A 17,730-nucleotide genomic window follows, 5' to 3' on the forward strand; every position below is an offset into this window, starting at 1 on the left:
TTTTTAAAACTTGAAAAAGGAAGGAGAAAAGTACTGAATAACACACCCAAATTTCAGAAAATTTCAAATATGATAAGAGAAATACTCTTGGAGAAAAAAGATACGATATTTAGATATTCAATTTTTAATTTACAGAGGATAAAGGAATTTATCCCTCTTTCTTCTTCTCACTTCTTTCTCCCCTGCACCTTCCTTTAGTTCCTCCCTGGCTAAATGAGGTAATTGAGCAAAAATATGAAGGTATGACCTAAAGCTGTTAGCAATCAGGATTTTTAGCTTATCCACACACAAGACTTTCCTGGTTTAAACATGAACCTTTGCACAAAACAGATCCAGAAATGGCTCATAATCTGTCCTGGGAAGGTTTAGCAAAGTGGTTTTGCTTTGAATGTCTTTCAACAGTACTGGGGTGAGAGTAGCCGTGTGACCCTGATAGGTATATTCTCTTGGGCTTCTCATAGAACCTACCAACATTTTTTTTTTAGATATCTTCATGTTCCATGACCAAACATTCTAATTTTATTTTGTTTTGGGGGCAGAGGGATGGAGAGAAAGAGAAAGACAGAAGTGTGCAAGTGTTTATTCCTCAAGGAGTAACAATTATTGTCTTATTTTACTTCGAAAACACTTTAATTTTACTGGAGACCTTTGGCACTATGCTGCACCAGCATCTTGTTAGCATGAATGTTTCAGGATTTACATCTCATAAAGAAAAAAAGTAGACTGAAAAGTTAGGAGCTTTATTTATTTTGCCACAAGACAATTTTTGGCAAAGTTCCGGTTAGGATTTCAACTTCTGCTATATACTCTAAAAATGAAAAGAATTCTGACATTTTATTAGGAAAGCATCTGTTTTGAAAAAAAGAAGGAAAAATAGAGGAAAAAAGAAGAAAGAAATGGAAGTTGTTCTAGCGTAATATAGAGAGGTCACGTGGACATTACACAATTAAACTAATTCCATAACTATCTAGGCAGTAACTTTGTTGATATCACGCATGCACATGAGAATAAAAAGCCAAATGGTCGTAGAATATTAGAAAAACTAAAATCATTTAATTGAGAGTATGCATTCTAAGAACACTGCATACTTCTATACATATGTAGATAAGAAGCAATCTCTATCTTCTTCGCATTTGTTGCTGTATTTTCTACAGTTTGAGTATCTGATGAATTGTAAAAAGTAAAGGCTAAACCCTATGTTACATGAGCTGACTATTTATTATTAAAAGACTGTCATTCTCCTTTTCCCTAGGAAGCAATAATTAACCACTAAATCTGATTCCAGTTATCCAGTGAAAAATTCAATGCAGGAGACGTGGGGGCATTTAGGAAAAGACTGTGATGTTACTTTTAATTACTATACATTAAAAACAAATATGACTTTCCAGTAATAACTATTTTTTCTTCTTTTTCTTCCAGACCATGTGTGTACATTTTACCATAAAAACTGATCTTCAATGACCAAAAATATTTTGTTTGGATCTTAACCATTCAGATGTACTTAACCTAATATCTGCATAAATCAAATCAAGAAACCTACAGTACTTCAATACATTTCTTCCAGTTAATCCTGTTGGATGCTTTGTTTTTATGTGGGTTCAACTCACTGGCTTCCATTCAGATACTTAAGAATAAACTTATTTATAAAAGTGAGAAGATGGGACAGAAAGGGGAAACAAACTTAAAAGAAAAAAAATGGTTTACTATTGATGGATCTGTTTTTCTCACAAATCTATGCATCAGGGAGGCAAGTACCACAAACTGTTTTTATGCTTGTTGTTTACACTCTATGCAAACACAAAATAGGAGGTATCAGCTATATATGTTTACTATTTAAGTGATAAATTATATTCTGAAAGAATAATAAAGAAGAAGCAGAGAAACTGCTAACTAAAACATTCACAATTAAGACCAAGCAAAAAAATTATTTGCTCAATAACGATACATTTGTTTCAATTGGGTGGCTTGAGGCCCAGAGTTCTTCAAATGACCGAATGAAATGGGTCGCAAAGAAACCTATTATCTGCACATGTTGAATTGCGACTCAATGGCTCAGCAAGGCATCAAAGTGAGGCCTGTCCTGCTGAAACGGAACAGCCTGGATTCAGTTGATTTTAGAAGACATCCACACCATCGCAGGAGCAAATCACAACAAGTCCGATTTAAAGAGGATGGAGCAGATAACCCAACAGTTGCAGAATCAGAGCTGGAGGCAGGAGATACCCAAGATCCATGTGTACTGGATAAAATACAAACCTCCCAAGCCCATAACTTAGTAAATGATTCACTCTGTTTTCTGCCATCTTGCAAAGGATTACAAAATATCGCCATACAGACTTCTCCAAGCCTCAGGAAGCATTTTCCAGTATTTAAAAAGAAAAGAATTACAACAAGCAAGTCTCTAACAGAAATGCCAAAAGAGTCTGAATATACTTTTCAAGTCAATGGCAATCTTTCTCAACAGGACATTATCTCTTCTAGTCTCTCTTACTTGAGTATCGCTCAGCGTTTAAATGATGGGCCAAAAACAACAGCAAATACTCTATTCAGAAGGGTACCTAAAGCACAAAGCAATGGCCCTGTCCATTTGGGTTCTGATCAACTTGCAATATTAGAAACAGCCACTGTTTCTACCCAGGTCCCTGAATATACACACCTGGGTTCTGCACTAGACAATTTTTCCATTTATCCAGATACACAAGAGAACTTAAGGAACTCCACTAATCCTTCTCCCACTAAAGGGGAAGCCGAGGAAATATGTCCCACGCTGGTGGAGTCTGAAAACCTGACTTGTGTAAGTCAGAACTGTAATGATGCTCAAATGGGTCAGAATTCATGTGAAGAGAAAAGTTATACTGAGCTGCCATCTAAGAATGATATCAGTACTAAGGAAAACGTTCTCCCATTGTCTCAGTTTCACCACAATCCTTTACCCTGCTCTCTACCAGAGCCTCAGCAGTCAGTACAATCGCAAGTAGACACTGGCCCTAAGATACAGATGAATGACAACCAAACAACATTATTCACTATCAACAGCGTGTCACCTCTTATTCCCTCTTGTCAAACTGTAACAGAAAACATTTCCACTAATACCGAAGTGCCACAGTACAACAACTGCTTAGAAGGCTTTCATATAAATGCCTATCTTTCAGGGGCTGAAACAAAATCGGAAAAGAAAGAGATTAAAGAAATTAATCAAATTCATTTGGCACACAGCGAACTATGTGCCCTACAAGGCAGACTTCAGTCCGTGGAGGAATCTTTGCTGTCAAACCAGGAGAAGATTAAAGTCCTCTTGAACGTAATTCAAGACATGGAAAAGGCCAGAGCCCTCAATGAAGGGTATGTTGTGTCTTATATTTACCGTTACTTTATTCAAACTAACTAAAGAGAACATTATCTGTTTTACATTTAACTCTCATATATATTCTTAGGGAACAATTGGTAGCAAAATCACATTTTCTATGCTATTTCTATGCTGCTTTGTCTCCATTGTAAATAATCTTTTCAGCTGCCCCTTCAGCATGAATTTAATGGAAAATGTTTGTAAGTTTTATCAATGTTAAAGTAAAGCTGAGATGCTAAAATTTTGCTAGTCTAAGAAGGTTTCATTCTTCTAGGCTCTTTCATTCTGATTCAGATAGGGCTAAATTATACATGGGACTAGCATGAACCTGATTTGTTGGCAAAAACATATTAAAAACCCTGAAATTGGCCATCTGCCCCCCCTCATTTTTTTAAAAAAATGTTTCCTCAGCTGCTAAATCTTGGTAAAAGGACAAGAGTGTTCTCAAGATCATTGTATAAAGTTAGTAGCAGTGGTAGTGTCTGAATCAGGCCTTCTCTTTAGATAGCCACACATATAACCATGGTTCCATATATATCTATTTAATTCAATCTGCATCTAAGAATTTAAATTATAAGTGATGCTATATACAAACATTGCCTTTCTGCCTTATGTTCATTTTACTGAATATACATGGCAAAAGATATGCAAGATATTATTAAATTCTACTGGCTATAAGTACTGACAACTTCAAGTTGGGCACTCTTATGCTAGGACACAGAACTCCATGAAACATTTGCCTTACAAAAAGTATTATCCTTTGATTACTGTCCACTTACAAAGCTACTCAATTTATTACTAAAAAGAGTGTATGTTTTACACCTCTTTTTTATGAAAAAGTAACTAGATTTGGTTAAGGGTCTTGATCCTTTTACGTGGTACAGTAACAAAAAAATCAATTTGAAGTTAGCATGCCGTTATTACAAGATGTAAATATGCTTTCACACATAATATTATTTGTTGCTATCTCAGGAAACCCTGTTGCTTCTAAAATCAAGAATTCTGGAATTAATTATGTGGGTGCTGCAAAGATTAAATTGATTTACTTTTCTTAAGGATGCATACTGATGGACCAGTAATACCAATCACTTTAAAGATACCAGCTTTTTAATGATAAACTTACTTTGAAATGGAACTTCCAGAAAGCAAGCTACTCAACCAAATGATCGCCTTAAATGGATGGAACTCACGTTACCAATTTTTAAAGATTTTTTTTTCAAAGAACCTCTCAAAATTTAGAGAGCATTGATGGCTTCCCCCCCAAAATGAAAGAGAAACTTCTTTAACAGCTGTGAATGATTTATCACATACTCCAAACCATAATGACGTGTTGTATCAAATGAAATGTATCAGATAAGAAGAGTAAAAAATTTTTTAAAAAAATCACATGAATGAAATCCCATAAAAGATAAAAAGTGTAAAACTACAAATGAAAATTATTTACATCTCAAACTCAGGAGCGAGTGAGCATATCTGTAGTCATTTGGCTGGATTTTCATAGCAGTAACTCCTTAACAGCCCCAGCTTCCTGCTCCTGATCAAAAGCCATGAAATCCAATTGTTCAGTTTCCTCTTCTCAAACTTGTAAAAGCAGCCTTTCCTGAGTTTCATCCTCAGGATAAAAGTATTGAGTTCCCTTGTCTACTCTGAGTGCCCAGAGTGAGATGCACCTTATTAACAAGGCCCACTCTTCAGGTTGGCTGGAGTTGCCGCCGTAAGCAAAAAAGACCATTGAAGAAGAGTCCTTCACTCTTACAGTGAGTTCTAACAGTGATCTGGTCTCGAGTGTGCAATCCTGGCTTATACATAGTTAGCTCATTGCCAAACTGTGATCTTCTGCTTGGACAAGGCAACGGTCTGCTTGTCCAGACAGAACAAGAACCATGTTTAACAGAAGGAGTTTAATTCACTCTAGGGGAACATTACAGAAATTTCCTAATTATTGTGAATGTCATGGTACCCCTAATTTTCAGACTGCTTCTATTATAATAAACTACTTCATGCTCATTGGTGTCATGCTACTGCAATTAACATATTTGTTCCACTCAGCCAGAAACATTTACTCTAACCCCTTCATTATAGGGACAGGGTGGGGAAAATCTGTGACCTACATATTCAAGAAGAAGCAAAATTGGTTCCATTTTTTTTACTTTCCTAACTAACCAACACTAAATCTGTATTTCTGACAAGCATGGTTTTTTCTAATATCTAATAATATTTAAAATATTTAAAACCACTGAGGAAAAATATTAACAATATTAACAACATTATTAAACAACCTATATTTTGCTTTTGGGCAATTCTTACCTAGAGTATACTCCAAGTCTAACTTAATTTTATTCATCCCAATGTATTTGGCTATGGGTCCCTTTAATAATACTGTACGAATGTCTCTGAATTCATCTGATTTAAGGTAATCTGTATTTGGATGCACATGAGGTACAAGGTGTGGAAGCATGACACTTGCTCTGAATGTTAAAAATACTGTCAAAGCAATTACAGCCTGAAACGCACAAACAATATCAGTTTCAATTTCTGTATCTATCAGAGGAACTTAATAGCCATAAAATGATTCATTGGTGTGAAAGGCAAGGTTTAGTGCCATTCTAATTGCCTAAGTTCAGGACCAGAGATGCTTCAGTAGTCTTTAACAACTAGTGAAATTCCATAATAGCTCCAAAATGTGATTGCCAACTCCAGTCTTCACTGATGCAGTCATAATTCTAACAGTTTTTAGATTTAGATAGTGAAAACGGTCCTTTGCAAAGGAACAATACAACAACTATTCTCACATTATCATAAGCTTATGCTGCTGTAATTAACATATTTATTTCACTCAGCTAGAAACAAGCCCAAACCACACAGGAAAATGAAATAGTTCAACAACGGTCCAAAGCCAGCTTGGTCTCATAGATAATATACTCATTCTTTAAGAATTAATGCTTTGTCCCCAATGTATTCTTGGAACTCTCATCTGTTGTTTTATGAATAAAGGAAGCATTTATTTACTGAACTAGTTTTCCCTTAGTGCTGCGTATGTGTATATGCATTTTTGTTCATCTGCATGTGCATAATAATTATAGAACAACACAAAGGGGAAGGGAGAAGCCACCAAAATATACAACAGAGACAGATAAACAGACAGTCTTCAGCACAGTTAACAGTTTATTTTTTTATGCTATAGATCAGGGCTTTTCAACCTTTTCACCCATTGTACCACTTTTAGGATATGGCAATATCTGAGTACCACCAGTCACCTAGCAAGGTGTCAAAAACTTGATGACCAAAAAAAAAAAAAGGAAAAAAGTGATGAAGTACAGGTAGTCCTCGACTTACAACAGTTCACTTAGTGACTGTTTGAAGTTACAATGGCACTGAAAAAAGTGCCCCTTCAAGCCACAGCCTAGCAAGACACCTGCCTGCCTGCCTGGCGGCACTCTTCCTTCTGTCCGAGGTTTTCATTGTTGTGAGCATTTCTGTTGAGGATTGGCAGTGGGTGTGGGGTGGGGGGGGGTGTTTGGTTTTTATTCCCCCCCCTCTCTGCTGGGTGGTTGCAGCAAGTTTTGGTCACTTCACATGACCCTGGGACACTGTGACCATCATAAACATGAATCAATTTGCCAAGCATCTGAATGTAAATCACAAGACCCTGGAGGTGCTGCAACATTCCAGCTGATCGGCGCTTATTCTTGGCTCAGCAAAAGTGCCAGGATCAGCTGAGCTCCAGCTGGAGCCTGGCGCTGATCCTGGCACTTCCGCTGAGCCCTGATGGCCCTGCATCTCCAGCCATCCCTCGCTCAGGCTTGTACGGTGCTGTCATTCCCCTCCCCCACTACCACTTTTCTAGGATGGTCGTGTACCACCTGCCAGGTGCCAATGTACCACAGGTGGTACCTGTACCACTGGTTGTAAAGCCTTGCTGTAGATTTCTGCTTCCTTAATTAGGTATTCAAGAGACAGTTTGATGTAGTGGTGAAGCCTTCAGACTAGAAACTGGGAGACTGTGACTTCTAGTTCTGTCTGCCTTAGACACAAAACCAGCAGGCCAATGTCAGGCCAATCACCCTCTCTCAGCTCTAGGAAGCAGGCAGTGGCAAACCACTTCTGAAATGTTGCCCAAAAAAGTACAGAAACTAATTCAGCCAGTCACCAGAAGTCAACACTGATTCAAAGGCATGTGTGAGTCTCTCTCTCTCTCTCTCACACACACACACATAGATACATTCTCTTGGAGTCTTTTTAAAAAAGGTTATAGCAGTGTAATCCAAAAGCATTACAAGAGGACCAACAGACTTTAAGCAGTGTGCCAAAAATGAAGCAGGGTCAAATTTAATTAGCACATGGACAGGAGTTTATTAGGGAATCCTAGGACTAAAGTTAGTCTGGGAAATAACACTTTTGTTTTGGAAAAACTCAGAAGGCAATGGCAGACAAATTCTGTTTTGTCGCAAGGAAAACAACACATACCTGTCCAGTAGTTACAAGGAGTAAAGCTCAATGCTTTGGTTTCTTGAAAACTTTTGTGGTAGCACAATGTAATTGTATTAGAAAAGGAGTAAGATGAGTTCCTCAGAAAGCAGTCAGGAATTCATTTGAGGTTGAATAATCAGTCAACAACTCCTGGTTGATTATTATTCTTCAGGCAGAGAATCTCACTAAAGTTGCACATGAAGGTCATTTTTTTGAAAAGAGGTCCAAGTTACTGCCTTTCTCCCTTGATGATTCTTGATCTTGATGGATGTATGCCAAGCTCAGCTTTGATTATTCCCTAAAATTATTTTGATTAGAATTGGATTGTAATGATATGGTCCACTAGCAGCAAATATATTACCAAAATAAAAATATTTGGTGACCATGTGCCATCTTGAAAAAGTTTAAGATGCTTATTCATGTTCCAGAATAAAAAGTGTATGAATTAGGAAGATTATGGTGCAGAAAAGCATGCATTAAATGCAGAAACAAAAGAAATCTGTGGACCTTTAGCAATCCCCCTAGGTTTGTTTTTTTTTTAATTGTCACGGTTAATCTGTGCTTCATATAAATTTCAAGAGCTGTTTTTAGCCCGACATATATGCAGACATTCACAGTCATAATGTCCACTGAGAGTTGTGCTGAACACATACCTTCAGAGAACTAGCCACTTTTCAAAGCAAAGCAGCCACTCTAAATCACTTGATGAGCATGAATGAATAACAGACAAATTAGTGAATAATTGCATTTATACTTGAAGCATCTCAAGGGTGCCTTTGAAAACCTAAAAAAGAAGTTACCAACAGATGACAATTGCATGATATTTGCCACACTTTTATTCCAGCAATTATAGGTAGTTCTCAACTTACAACCACAACTGAGCCACAACCACTTTGATTGCTAAGCAAGACAGTTGTTAAGGGAATTTTGCCCCCATTTTGTGACCTTTCTTGCCACAGTGGTTAAGTGTGGCAGTTATTACGTTAGTATCACAGTTAAGTGCATCTGGCTTCCCCATTAACTTTGTCAAAAGATCGCAAAAGGTGATCACATAACCCCAGGACACTACAACTGTCATGAATATGGGTCAGTTGCCAAGCATCTGAATTTTGATCACATGACCATAGGAATGCTGCAACGGTCATAAGTGTGAAAACGGGCATAAGTCACTTTTTTCAGTGCCGTTATAACTTCAAACGGTCACTAAATGAACTGTTGTAAGCCCAGGACTATCTGTACTATAAAAAGATAATGTATCATTGGTTCATTCCCAGCTCTCGATACTCCCGATACTCCCGATACTCCCGATACTCCCATGTCACACCTCTGCTCCGTGAGCTGCATTGGTTGCCAGTTGTCTTCCGGGTGAGATTCAAGGTACTAGTAATGGTGTTTAAGGCCCTACATGGCAGGGGTCCGGAGTACCTTAGGGAACACCTGCTGCCGGCATCAACTTCCCTGCGCCCTGTGCGTTCCCACAGAGAGGGCCTCCTCAGGGTGCCACCAATCAGAGAATGTCGATTGGTGGCCCCCAGGGGGAGATCCTTCTCTGTGGGTGCCCCGGAGCTATGGAATCAGTTACCGGTTGAACTCCGGATGGGTTCCGCCGCGATCTAAAGACATTCTTATTTGAACAAGCTGGCCTGGCATGATAGGGGATTGGTGGGGTTTTTATTGTTATTTTAATATTTGTATTTACTGTTTTTAGTGGGCATATATTTAATTCTTTTTTAACTTTTGTAACTTTGTATTTTTTATTTTTGCCCTGTTCACCGCCCTGAGTCCTTCGGGAGAAGGGCGGTATATAAATAAAATTATTATTATTATTATTATTATTATTATTATTATTATTATTATTATTATTATTATTATTATTATTATTATTATTCCCCATCAGAAGTAGGTCAAGACTTTTTCCATGTCAGTGAAAAAGACCATCTGAATCCACCTCCTTGGCAAATGATAATATAACCCACTGCAGGCTTTCTTGGAAGGATATCCATCCCCAATACTTTTGTGAGCTTATTCCCATCAGAATTGGAATTGCAATTAATCTTTGCCAAATTAAAACCAAGATCCTTATAATAAATTTAATATTTATAGAAGAAAATAACCATAGAACATCCAAGGAAATAAATGTAGAGTTGCCGATTTTATAAATAAATCATAGCAGCTATTGTTTATTGCAGACGGAACTTCTATCGCACTGGCCAAGATCTCAACAACTGCAGCACTTGCCAGAACACCGCATGTATCATTTACAGGTACCTCCTATCAATGGGTAATTGTATATATCTGTTTCAAGATGCTCTATTATTAAGTATTCCATTCACGGGTATTGTGCTACTATCCTAAAGGGAGCAAATGATACAATCTGGTTGCGGCTGAAGCCAATGATTAAGTACCATTGATTTCACATAATTATAGTGTGGACTAAACTTAGGGAGAAAGAAACAGAAAAAAACCTTATTTTAAGACATCGGTAAGAAGGAACTGCTGATTTAAAACATTAAGGGAAACATTCAGGCCATTTCATAAAAATAATATTTTTGAACTACAATTTGTAGAACAAGATAATAGTCTAGAATTAGTTTAGTTCCACTAATGACTTGTTTGACTCTTCTTTAGCAAGTCGAGGAGTTATTAAAACTGTATTTCCTGAACTATGGGCTTGATAATAAAGGCACAGTTGGCTTGGTTGCACTAAGTCATAACCAACCAACTTTTAGTTTGTTCATGCTCTATGAACTTAGCCACTTAGCCACTTAGCAATTTAAAGCTCTGTACAACTCAGGTATCCAAAGCCTCTGTTTTGCTCTGTTTAGTATCAGAAAATGCACAGTTGAAGAATGCATAATTGGAATATTTTTAGACTAGAGAGAACCTTGTCTTTGCTCTTTTTCTTTCCTTCATGTAGGACTCAGATCATATAAGCTTGGCATCTAAAAATATTGGATTTTGCCACCACAGAAACATGCCTTATTTGTACTTTTGGGGATTATGGCAGCGGTTGGATTCAAATATGTGAACAACCGGTTCTCTGTATGGATACTGCTTCCGGAAGTCCATTCTGGGCCTGGGCAACAAAAAATTAGCTACCGGTTCTGCTGAAGTGGTGCAAACCGGCTGAATCCCACCACTGGATTATGGTGTTTCTTAAATAAATTGAATGAAAATTTTCAGAAAAGGATGATGTATATTATTTTCCATATGAGAAGACCGGAAATTAGCCAGCATCGTGCCAATACTGAACAAACAAAAGAATCTCTCTTTGATATCAGTCAGTTAGGGAAAAGTTTAAGCATGACTATTCTTCTAACAGTGTTTATAATTATGGAAATATAATGTATAAATAATAACCTTCAAAAATAGGAAATATTGACTTCATATTAATTAATTCAGGGTATCAGCTAGCATATGATTGAGAAGATATTGTTTTCTTGAAAATCCACAACTTGACAATTCTTGATAAAAGCACAGTTGGCTTAGTGAAGCCAAACCATCTGTGCCTTTCACAAAAATTCAAACATTGTTAAGGAAACTGATGGAATAAAGGGGAGGTCTCCTTGTATATCAATAAATGGTTAAAACTGAAAAGAAAGAAAATAATTGTGCAGATAAATTGATAGTTACTGATTAGACGCTGTTGAAAAGAAAGCAGACTATATGGAAATTTAAAGTAAAACAAAGTAAAGTCTAGCCCAAAATTAACTATATGATCAGTTTAATTATATGTGATGTTAAAAACACAGCAGTTTTCAGGTCAGTTACGTTAATTAAACTAGCTTTCCACAATTAGGCTGAATGGCAGCCCAGTCCAAGAAATTTGATGTGCATCAAAGCTCATTAAACTGTCAAGCAGATTTAGCGTAATAAAAATTGGGATGTCTTATAATACTATCTAGGGTTCCTTTTGGTCTGTAGTCCCCAATTAAATTTAAAAAGATATTCTTTCATGTTTATTTAGGAGAGTTTAAGAGAGACCACTTTCTATCTTGGATGGTTTACAAGTCACTAGCTTGTTTCTTTCCTTGCTTGATAGTGGTTTCTCTGCCAGTTTCTCAGATAACATATACACACAAATGTATGTTTGCAGTTTTGTCTCCTACTGAGGACAAAAATGGAATTGTTTAATCTAGCTGTGCAATATATTTTAAATACAGTCATCCTTTTTCCGAAACAACTGCACTGATTATTACTATTCTAAGGAAATAAGCATCACCTGATCCCCTATCTTTTCATGCTAATCTCACATTTCCTTTAGAAGAAAATGATCAATACAGAAATGAAATAAATGAGAATAAGAATCTCACATACGTTTTATATAGCAATAGCAGTTAAATTTATATACCACTTCATAGTGCTTTACAGCTCTCTCTCTAAGCGGTAAATCTTGAGTAAATCTTGAGCCGGTCAGGATTGCCCTCCTGGCAGTGAGTTAGCCTGCAATACTGAATTCTAACTACTGCTCCACCTTCCTTCAAGTCTGACATTTTTCTTTTCTTGAAATGTAGACCTACCTATCGTAAGAGTTGGACAGTATGTTTATGAACTAAAATTGGACAAATGCATACCCTAAATTGAGGTAGGAATGAAATATATTTAGTTTGTACTTTGGTACAAATGTACCATGTAGGCGATTTGCAAAGGAATTCACAAATCAAAATAGATTTATTCCTCAGAGCACCTAGGAGGCAGAAAAGGATAGTAGAAATCATGCCCTTCCATTGTGGACAGGAAGAGTAAGGAAACTCTTGATTTTATTTAGTTGTATATACATAGATATAAATGCTATAACATTTCATAGAATGCCAGGCTAAATCTTCCTCACGTTTAGATACTCCATGTATTCACAGAAGAAATTCATAGTCACATAAATAGACAGAATGTTACATTTACAAACCAAATTTCATGGAAACAGCTGAAAGGCACACATAATTTACAATAAGAGTCCCTGAGCAGGAGTCTTAGCATAATATCTAGTTCAAGCACAACCGTAAACTACCTGGCTATAAATTGGCAGCTGGACTTACAGAAAGAGTAGCATATTCATATATAATAATTCATTCTTGATTATTCAGAAGTACCAATACAGCGGTCTTCAGGACATCAGGACTTTTCCTAACCAGGAACAATATATTGTTATGATTATCTTTATAAAAAGTGTAAGGATGGAGTGTTTCATTAGGAAGAATATTAAATTGGATAAGTTTAAATGTCCTGAGATATCTGGGGGAAACTGAGTTCCTCAAGGTACTTTGCTTGCTTGGAACAACATGGTTGCCAATATTGTGGGGTAGAAATTAATGTCCATGTGGTTAACATCTATCAGTTTGGACTTTAATAGATCCCTTGCCTGCTCAGAATTCAGTTCTTTCAAGAGAACTCATAATGAAGCATTTTTTAAAAAAAATAAATCTCACATTTGCAAAACATGGGGGAGTAAAACTGTCAGCAAGCACAGAAGTAACTAGGCTCCATTGAAGCAAAATCATTTTTAGTTGCATAAGTTGCAGATACTACGCCATGTAAAATTTCACCCAGGGATCCTGTTTGAGGACAGATGAAAGCACTTTTAATGACAGAGCAATTGACGCAATATGGCTTTATGGTCACAAGTCAATGATAGCTATCTACTTAGGGGGCACATCCACACAATTACTGGTTTCATTTCCCCAGAAAGGCTTCAGAACATTTTCATACAGCCCACACAACTGTCCTCACTGCTGTCATCCCTGTCACACAAAAGATTCATGATTTGATCAATGGAGGATATGCATATATTAGCATTCAGCACATTATATGCCTCATAGTGTGTGTTTGCAGCCAGAAAAAGCTGTTTCTGTGTTCATGTTCAATCTTCTGAAATGGTGACAAAACATCATGATGTTTTAATTTCAGAAGGAAGGAGAAATATTGAGGACATGGTAAAAGATTCCCGACAATGGGAACCATTCCTATGGTACAGGAATACGGTGTAGGTTGGTTCTTGCAGAATTTTCTACATTGCCATAGTAGAGTTAAATGTTTTACTGACTCAGTTTAGAACACAAATAGATCTGTGGTGCCAAGCCTGGATCAGTATGATGTCAGATGTGAAAAAACTTTCTTTCCTTCTTTCTTTCTTTCTTTCTTTCTTTCTTTCTTTCTTTCTTTCTTTCTTTCTTTCTTTCTTTCTTTCTTTCCTTCCTTCCTTCCTTTTTCATATGGCCATATATCTTAAGCAACTACCATTGCTTAATACAATTTAAAATATAAATAATAAATTCAGAATACAAAATACAAAATACAAAAGCTAAAGCATCTCACCAATTAACCTCACCAGCAGATTTGCCTACATAGGCTCTACAAATAATCTGTTTTTATCTGGAAGGTTTTTATAACCTTCGGGAAGAACAACAAGGAGCCACCTAGATCTCCACAGGGAGACTAATCATAGGACAGGCACCACAACAAAGAAGGCAGGTGTTCTGGGTCCCACAAAAGGCAGTAACCAAAACATGTTTATCTATGAAATCTATGTCAAGCAAAAAGGAACAAGTAGAAAAAGGTGATCCACAAGTAACCTTGTCTTATATATGGCATTAAAGATGAAAACTATCAACTTTAGTTGTACAAGGAGGTGTTACATGATTCACTCTGGTCTACTCTATACTATGTGTGCTGTTACATTCTGGACCAACTGAAGTTCCCAAACACTTTTCAAGGGCAGCCCCATGTAGAATGCATTGCAGTAATCCTGACAAGAAGTGACTAAAATGTAATTGTTGCACAATATGGCTCTCCTAGTCACAGTGATCCCTCACTTACAGAGCAGGAATGATGTGTTCAGAATGTGGTGTCTTGGGGAGTATCACCCTATCTAAAGTTATCAAAGGAACTGCTCCAAAGCTAGTGGGCTTCAAGCCCAGAGCCACTTATTCAGGTTAATTTGCAATCCTCATACAGACACTTGCAGCTTCTAGGCACTGGATAAACAAATGTACAGTATCATTTGTACAGTCTGGGACAGACATGTACAACTGGATATATTAGCATACTGATGATACTTTACTTTGGGCTAATTATGACTTCACCCAGCAGCTTCATGTAGATGCTAAATTGGAGTGAAGAGAAAGACAAACCCTGAAACCACCCCTCCCCCAACACATCAGCAATCTTGTATTCCTGCACAACACCGATTAGAATTGATTTCAAGGAAGGAGGAAAACCACTTGTAAAACTGTGCCTCCAATTCCCAATCATATAAACTGGTCCAGATGGATATCAGGGTCCAATAATTCTCTAATATCATTTAATCCAATGGTACTAAATGCCAATGAAAATTCCAGGAAGTCCATACCAACTCCTCCAACATTCATCCACAACCATAAGCAATGCTATCTCAATGCTACAACCACCTGAAACCAGAATGCAAATTGTCCAAATAATCTATTTCCTTCGTATACCTTTGAAGCTGGGAGCCATCTATCCTTTCAACAAACTTCATTGTAAAAAGGAAGATTGGGATCTGGCAAAAATTTTCCAAAAATATTAAATCCAAGCATGATTTCTTCAGGAGTAACAGTTCGCTGCCTCTTTCAAAGCAGCTGAAACCTTCCCTTTCCACAAAGAAGCATTCATTACAGCTTGGATCCAACCACATGTCACCTCCTAGAAGACATTAATCAACAAGGAGAAATATGGATTTAAAAACACAGATGACACAACTCATAACCCCAATGATCCTCTCCATTTCCTCAAGTCCAACAGGTTTAAAATCTTATCAGATAATTAAGCAATACTGTACTTCAATCAATTCCCTAGGACCTGACCAGCCTCCAGGTCCAAGCAAATCCAAGCAACATTATTCAGCTTGGCTGAACTTCTAGAATATTCTTTTTCTTTGGTTAAACTTAATTAATTGAACTGGGTAGAAACAATTCTTTTTAACCAGTTCGTATGACAGTCACAATACTAGGTGTCTTATAGTGTTAATCTTATCAAGCCTCAATGAGAATAGTTTCTCATAATCTATAAACGTGTAATATTTTTTTTCAACACAAGTCTTAAATTTATCTTTTCTTCCTTTGAAACACATCCATAGAAGAGTTTTTAATATATCAATTTGTGGATTAATCTGGTCACAGTTTTTTCATACATCTGAATAAAACCTAGAGATACCTTAAGTTGTGTTTTATTGAAAAATAAAATCAAAAACAACCATTTCTATATAAACCATTTGTAATAAACATAATTTAAATTATACAATTTGTCTTTTTAGTGCAATATCAAATTGTAGTTTACTTTAACCTACAAATAGATGGTTAAAATCAATGCTTGTAGTATGTTCTAATCTCAGAGACAAAGGAATATTTTGAATATAAATATAAATTAAACTAATTTCTGTAATATTAGATAATTATTTAGCTTTCTATTGATGCTTTAACATATAACCAATGTTCTCCCTACATATTATTCAGCGTAGTAATCCTAAAGATGAATGTTTAAAATCCAATCCTGAAGTCCAAGAGATGATATCATTACTTTATTATACAGTTCTTACTTTGATATTTACAGTCTACAGTCAAGGTAAGTCAGTATCTGCTTATAAATTAATTTTATAAGGCTCATATTTAATAAGAAATGTGTTTCCTTATTAATTAAACTTTTGAAACAAGACCACTTTCTACTAATTTTTATTTTATATTCTTACATTTATATTTAATAGAGTATGTTCACTAATGTAGATCTCTCAGTTATTTATTAATAATAAATCTGTATTATTTATGAATGGTCATAAAGGGAAGATCCACAGCCTTTAGATCAATATAACCTGAATACTTGAAAATGTGACCTAACAGTGGAAAAACAACCATAAATGATGTAGAAATCTTCATTTCTAAAAAAAATTTACACTGATAAATGGATGGTAATGTGAAATTAAAAGGTAAAGGTAAAGGTTCCCCTGCACATGTGTGCTAGTCGTTTCCAACTCTAGGGGCCGGTGCTCATCTCCGTTTCAAAGCCGAAGAGCCAGCGCTTGTCCGAGGACGTCTCCGTGGTCATGTGGCTGGCATGACTAGACGCCAAAGGCGCACGGAACGCTGTTACTTTCCCACCGTAATGGTCCCTATTTTTCTACTTGCATTTTTACATGCTTTCGAATTGCTAGGTTGGCAGAAGCTGGGACGAGTAACAGGCGCTCACTCTGTTACGCGGCACTCGGGATTCGACCCGCCAAACTGCCGACCTTCTGATCAACAAGCTCAGCGTCCTAACCCACTGAGCCACCGCGTCCCCTAATGTGAAATTAGAAGGGGGAAAAAAACCAATATGGAAATGTGCAGAAAGAAAAACAATGACAAGAAACTTTAGACAATAACCCAGCTAATAATTGTGGCATTGGGGAAATGACAGCTGATTCAAGATAATTATGATTTTTTTAAAAAAAAATCTGAAACAACTCTTTCCCAAACAAACTGCAAACAAAAATAGAACTAAGGAGAAATTTCCTGACATTAGAACAATTAATCAGTGGAACAGCCTGCCTCCAGAAGCTGTGAATGCTCCAACACTGAAAGTTTTTAAGAAGAGACTGGACAGCCATTTGTCTGAAATGGTATAGGGATTCCTGCCTGAGCAGGAGGATGGACTAGATGACCTCCAAGGTCCCTACCATCATCATCATCATCATCATCATCATTGAAGTGTGTAGGAAAAATAAAAGTGAACCTCAGTAGGAAAAGAAATGACAAGGATCAGCATGTGTATGTTACATTTGTTTTATACTATTTATTGTCATCTGGTAATGGCTTTTGTTTCTGATTATAAATAAATCATTTTTAAAAAGTTTTTCTGTCCATGCATGTATTGTGCATGGGCACACAAATAAGACTTTGTGCCTCACAAACTGGGCCTTGCAGAGGAATCAT

The 17,730-nt window shown here is 36.7% G+C and overlaps 2 protein-coding genes across 2 annotated transcripts in view; one reads left to right on the forward strand and one right to left on the reverse strand.

Moving 5' to 3' along the window:
- DOCK2 (dedicator of cytokinesis 2) overlaps positions 1-17,730 on the reverse strand; it is a 341,341-nt gene that overhangs the window by 193,015 nt on the left and 130,596 nt on the right. The gene's annotated exons all lie outside the window — the stretch shown is intronic.
- Positions 2,033-17,730, forward strand: part of INSYN2B (inhibitory synaptic factor family member 2B) — a gene marked incomplete at its 3' end in the record, with an annotated part of 28,535 nt that continues 12,837 nt past the window's right edge. The window contains exons 1-2 of the mRNA XM_083351325.1: positions 2,033-3,342; positions 10,006-10,080. Of these exons, the coding sequence (XP_083207451.1) occupies positions 2,048-3,342; positions 10,006-10,080 (1,370 nt within the window). The 5' untranslated portion in view covers positions 2,033-2,047. The remainder of the gene's footprint in view (positions 3,343-10,005; positions 10,081-17,730) is intronic.

The sequence above is a fragment of the Vipera ursinii genome (assembly GCF_947247035.1).
Source record: "Vipera ursinii genome assembly, chromosome: 2".
NCBI classification, from domain to species: domain Eukaryota; kingdom Metazoa; phylum Chordata; class Lepidosauria; order Squamata; family Viperidae; genus Vipera; species Vipera ursinii.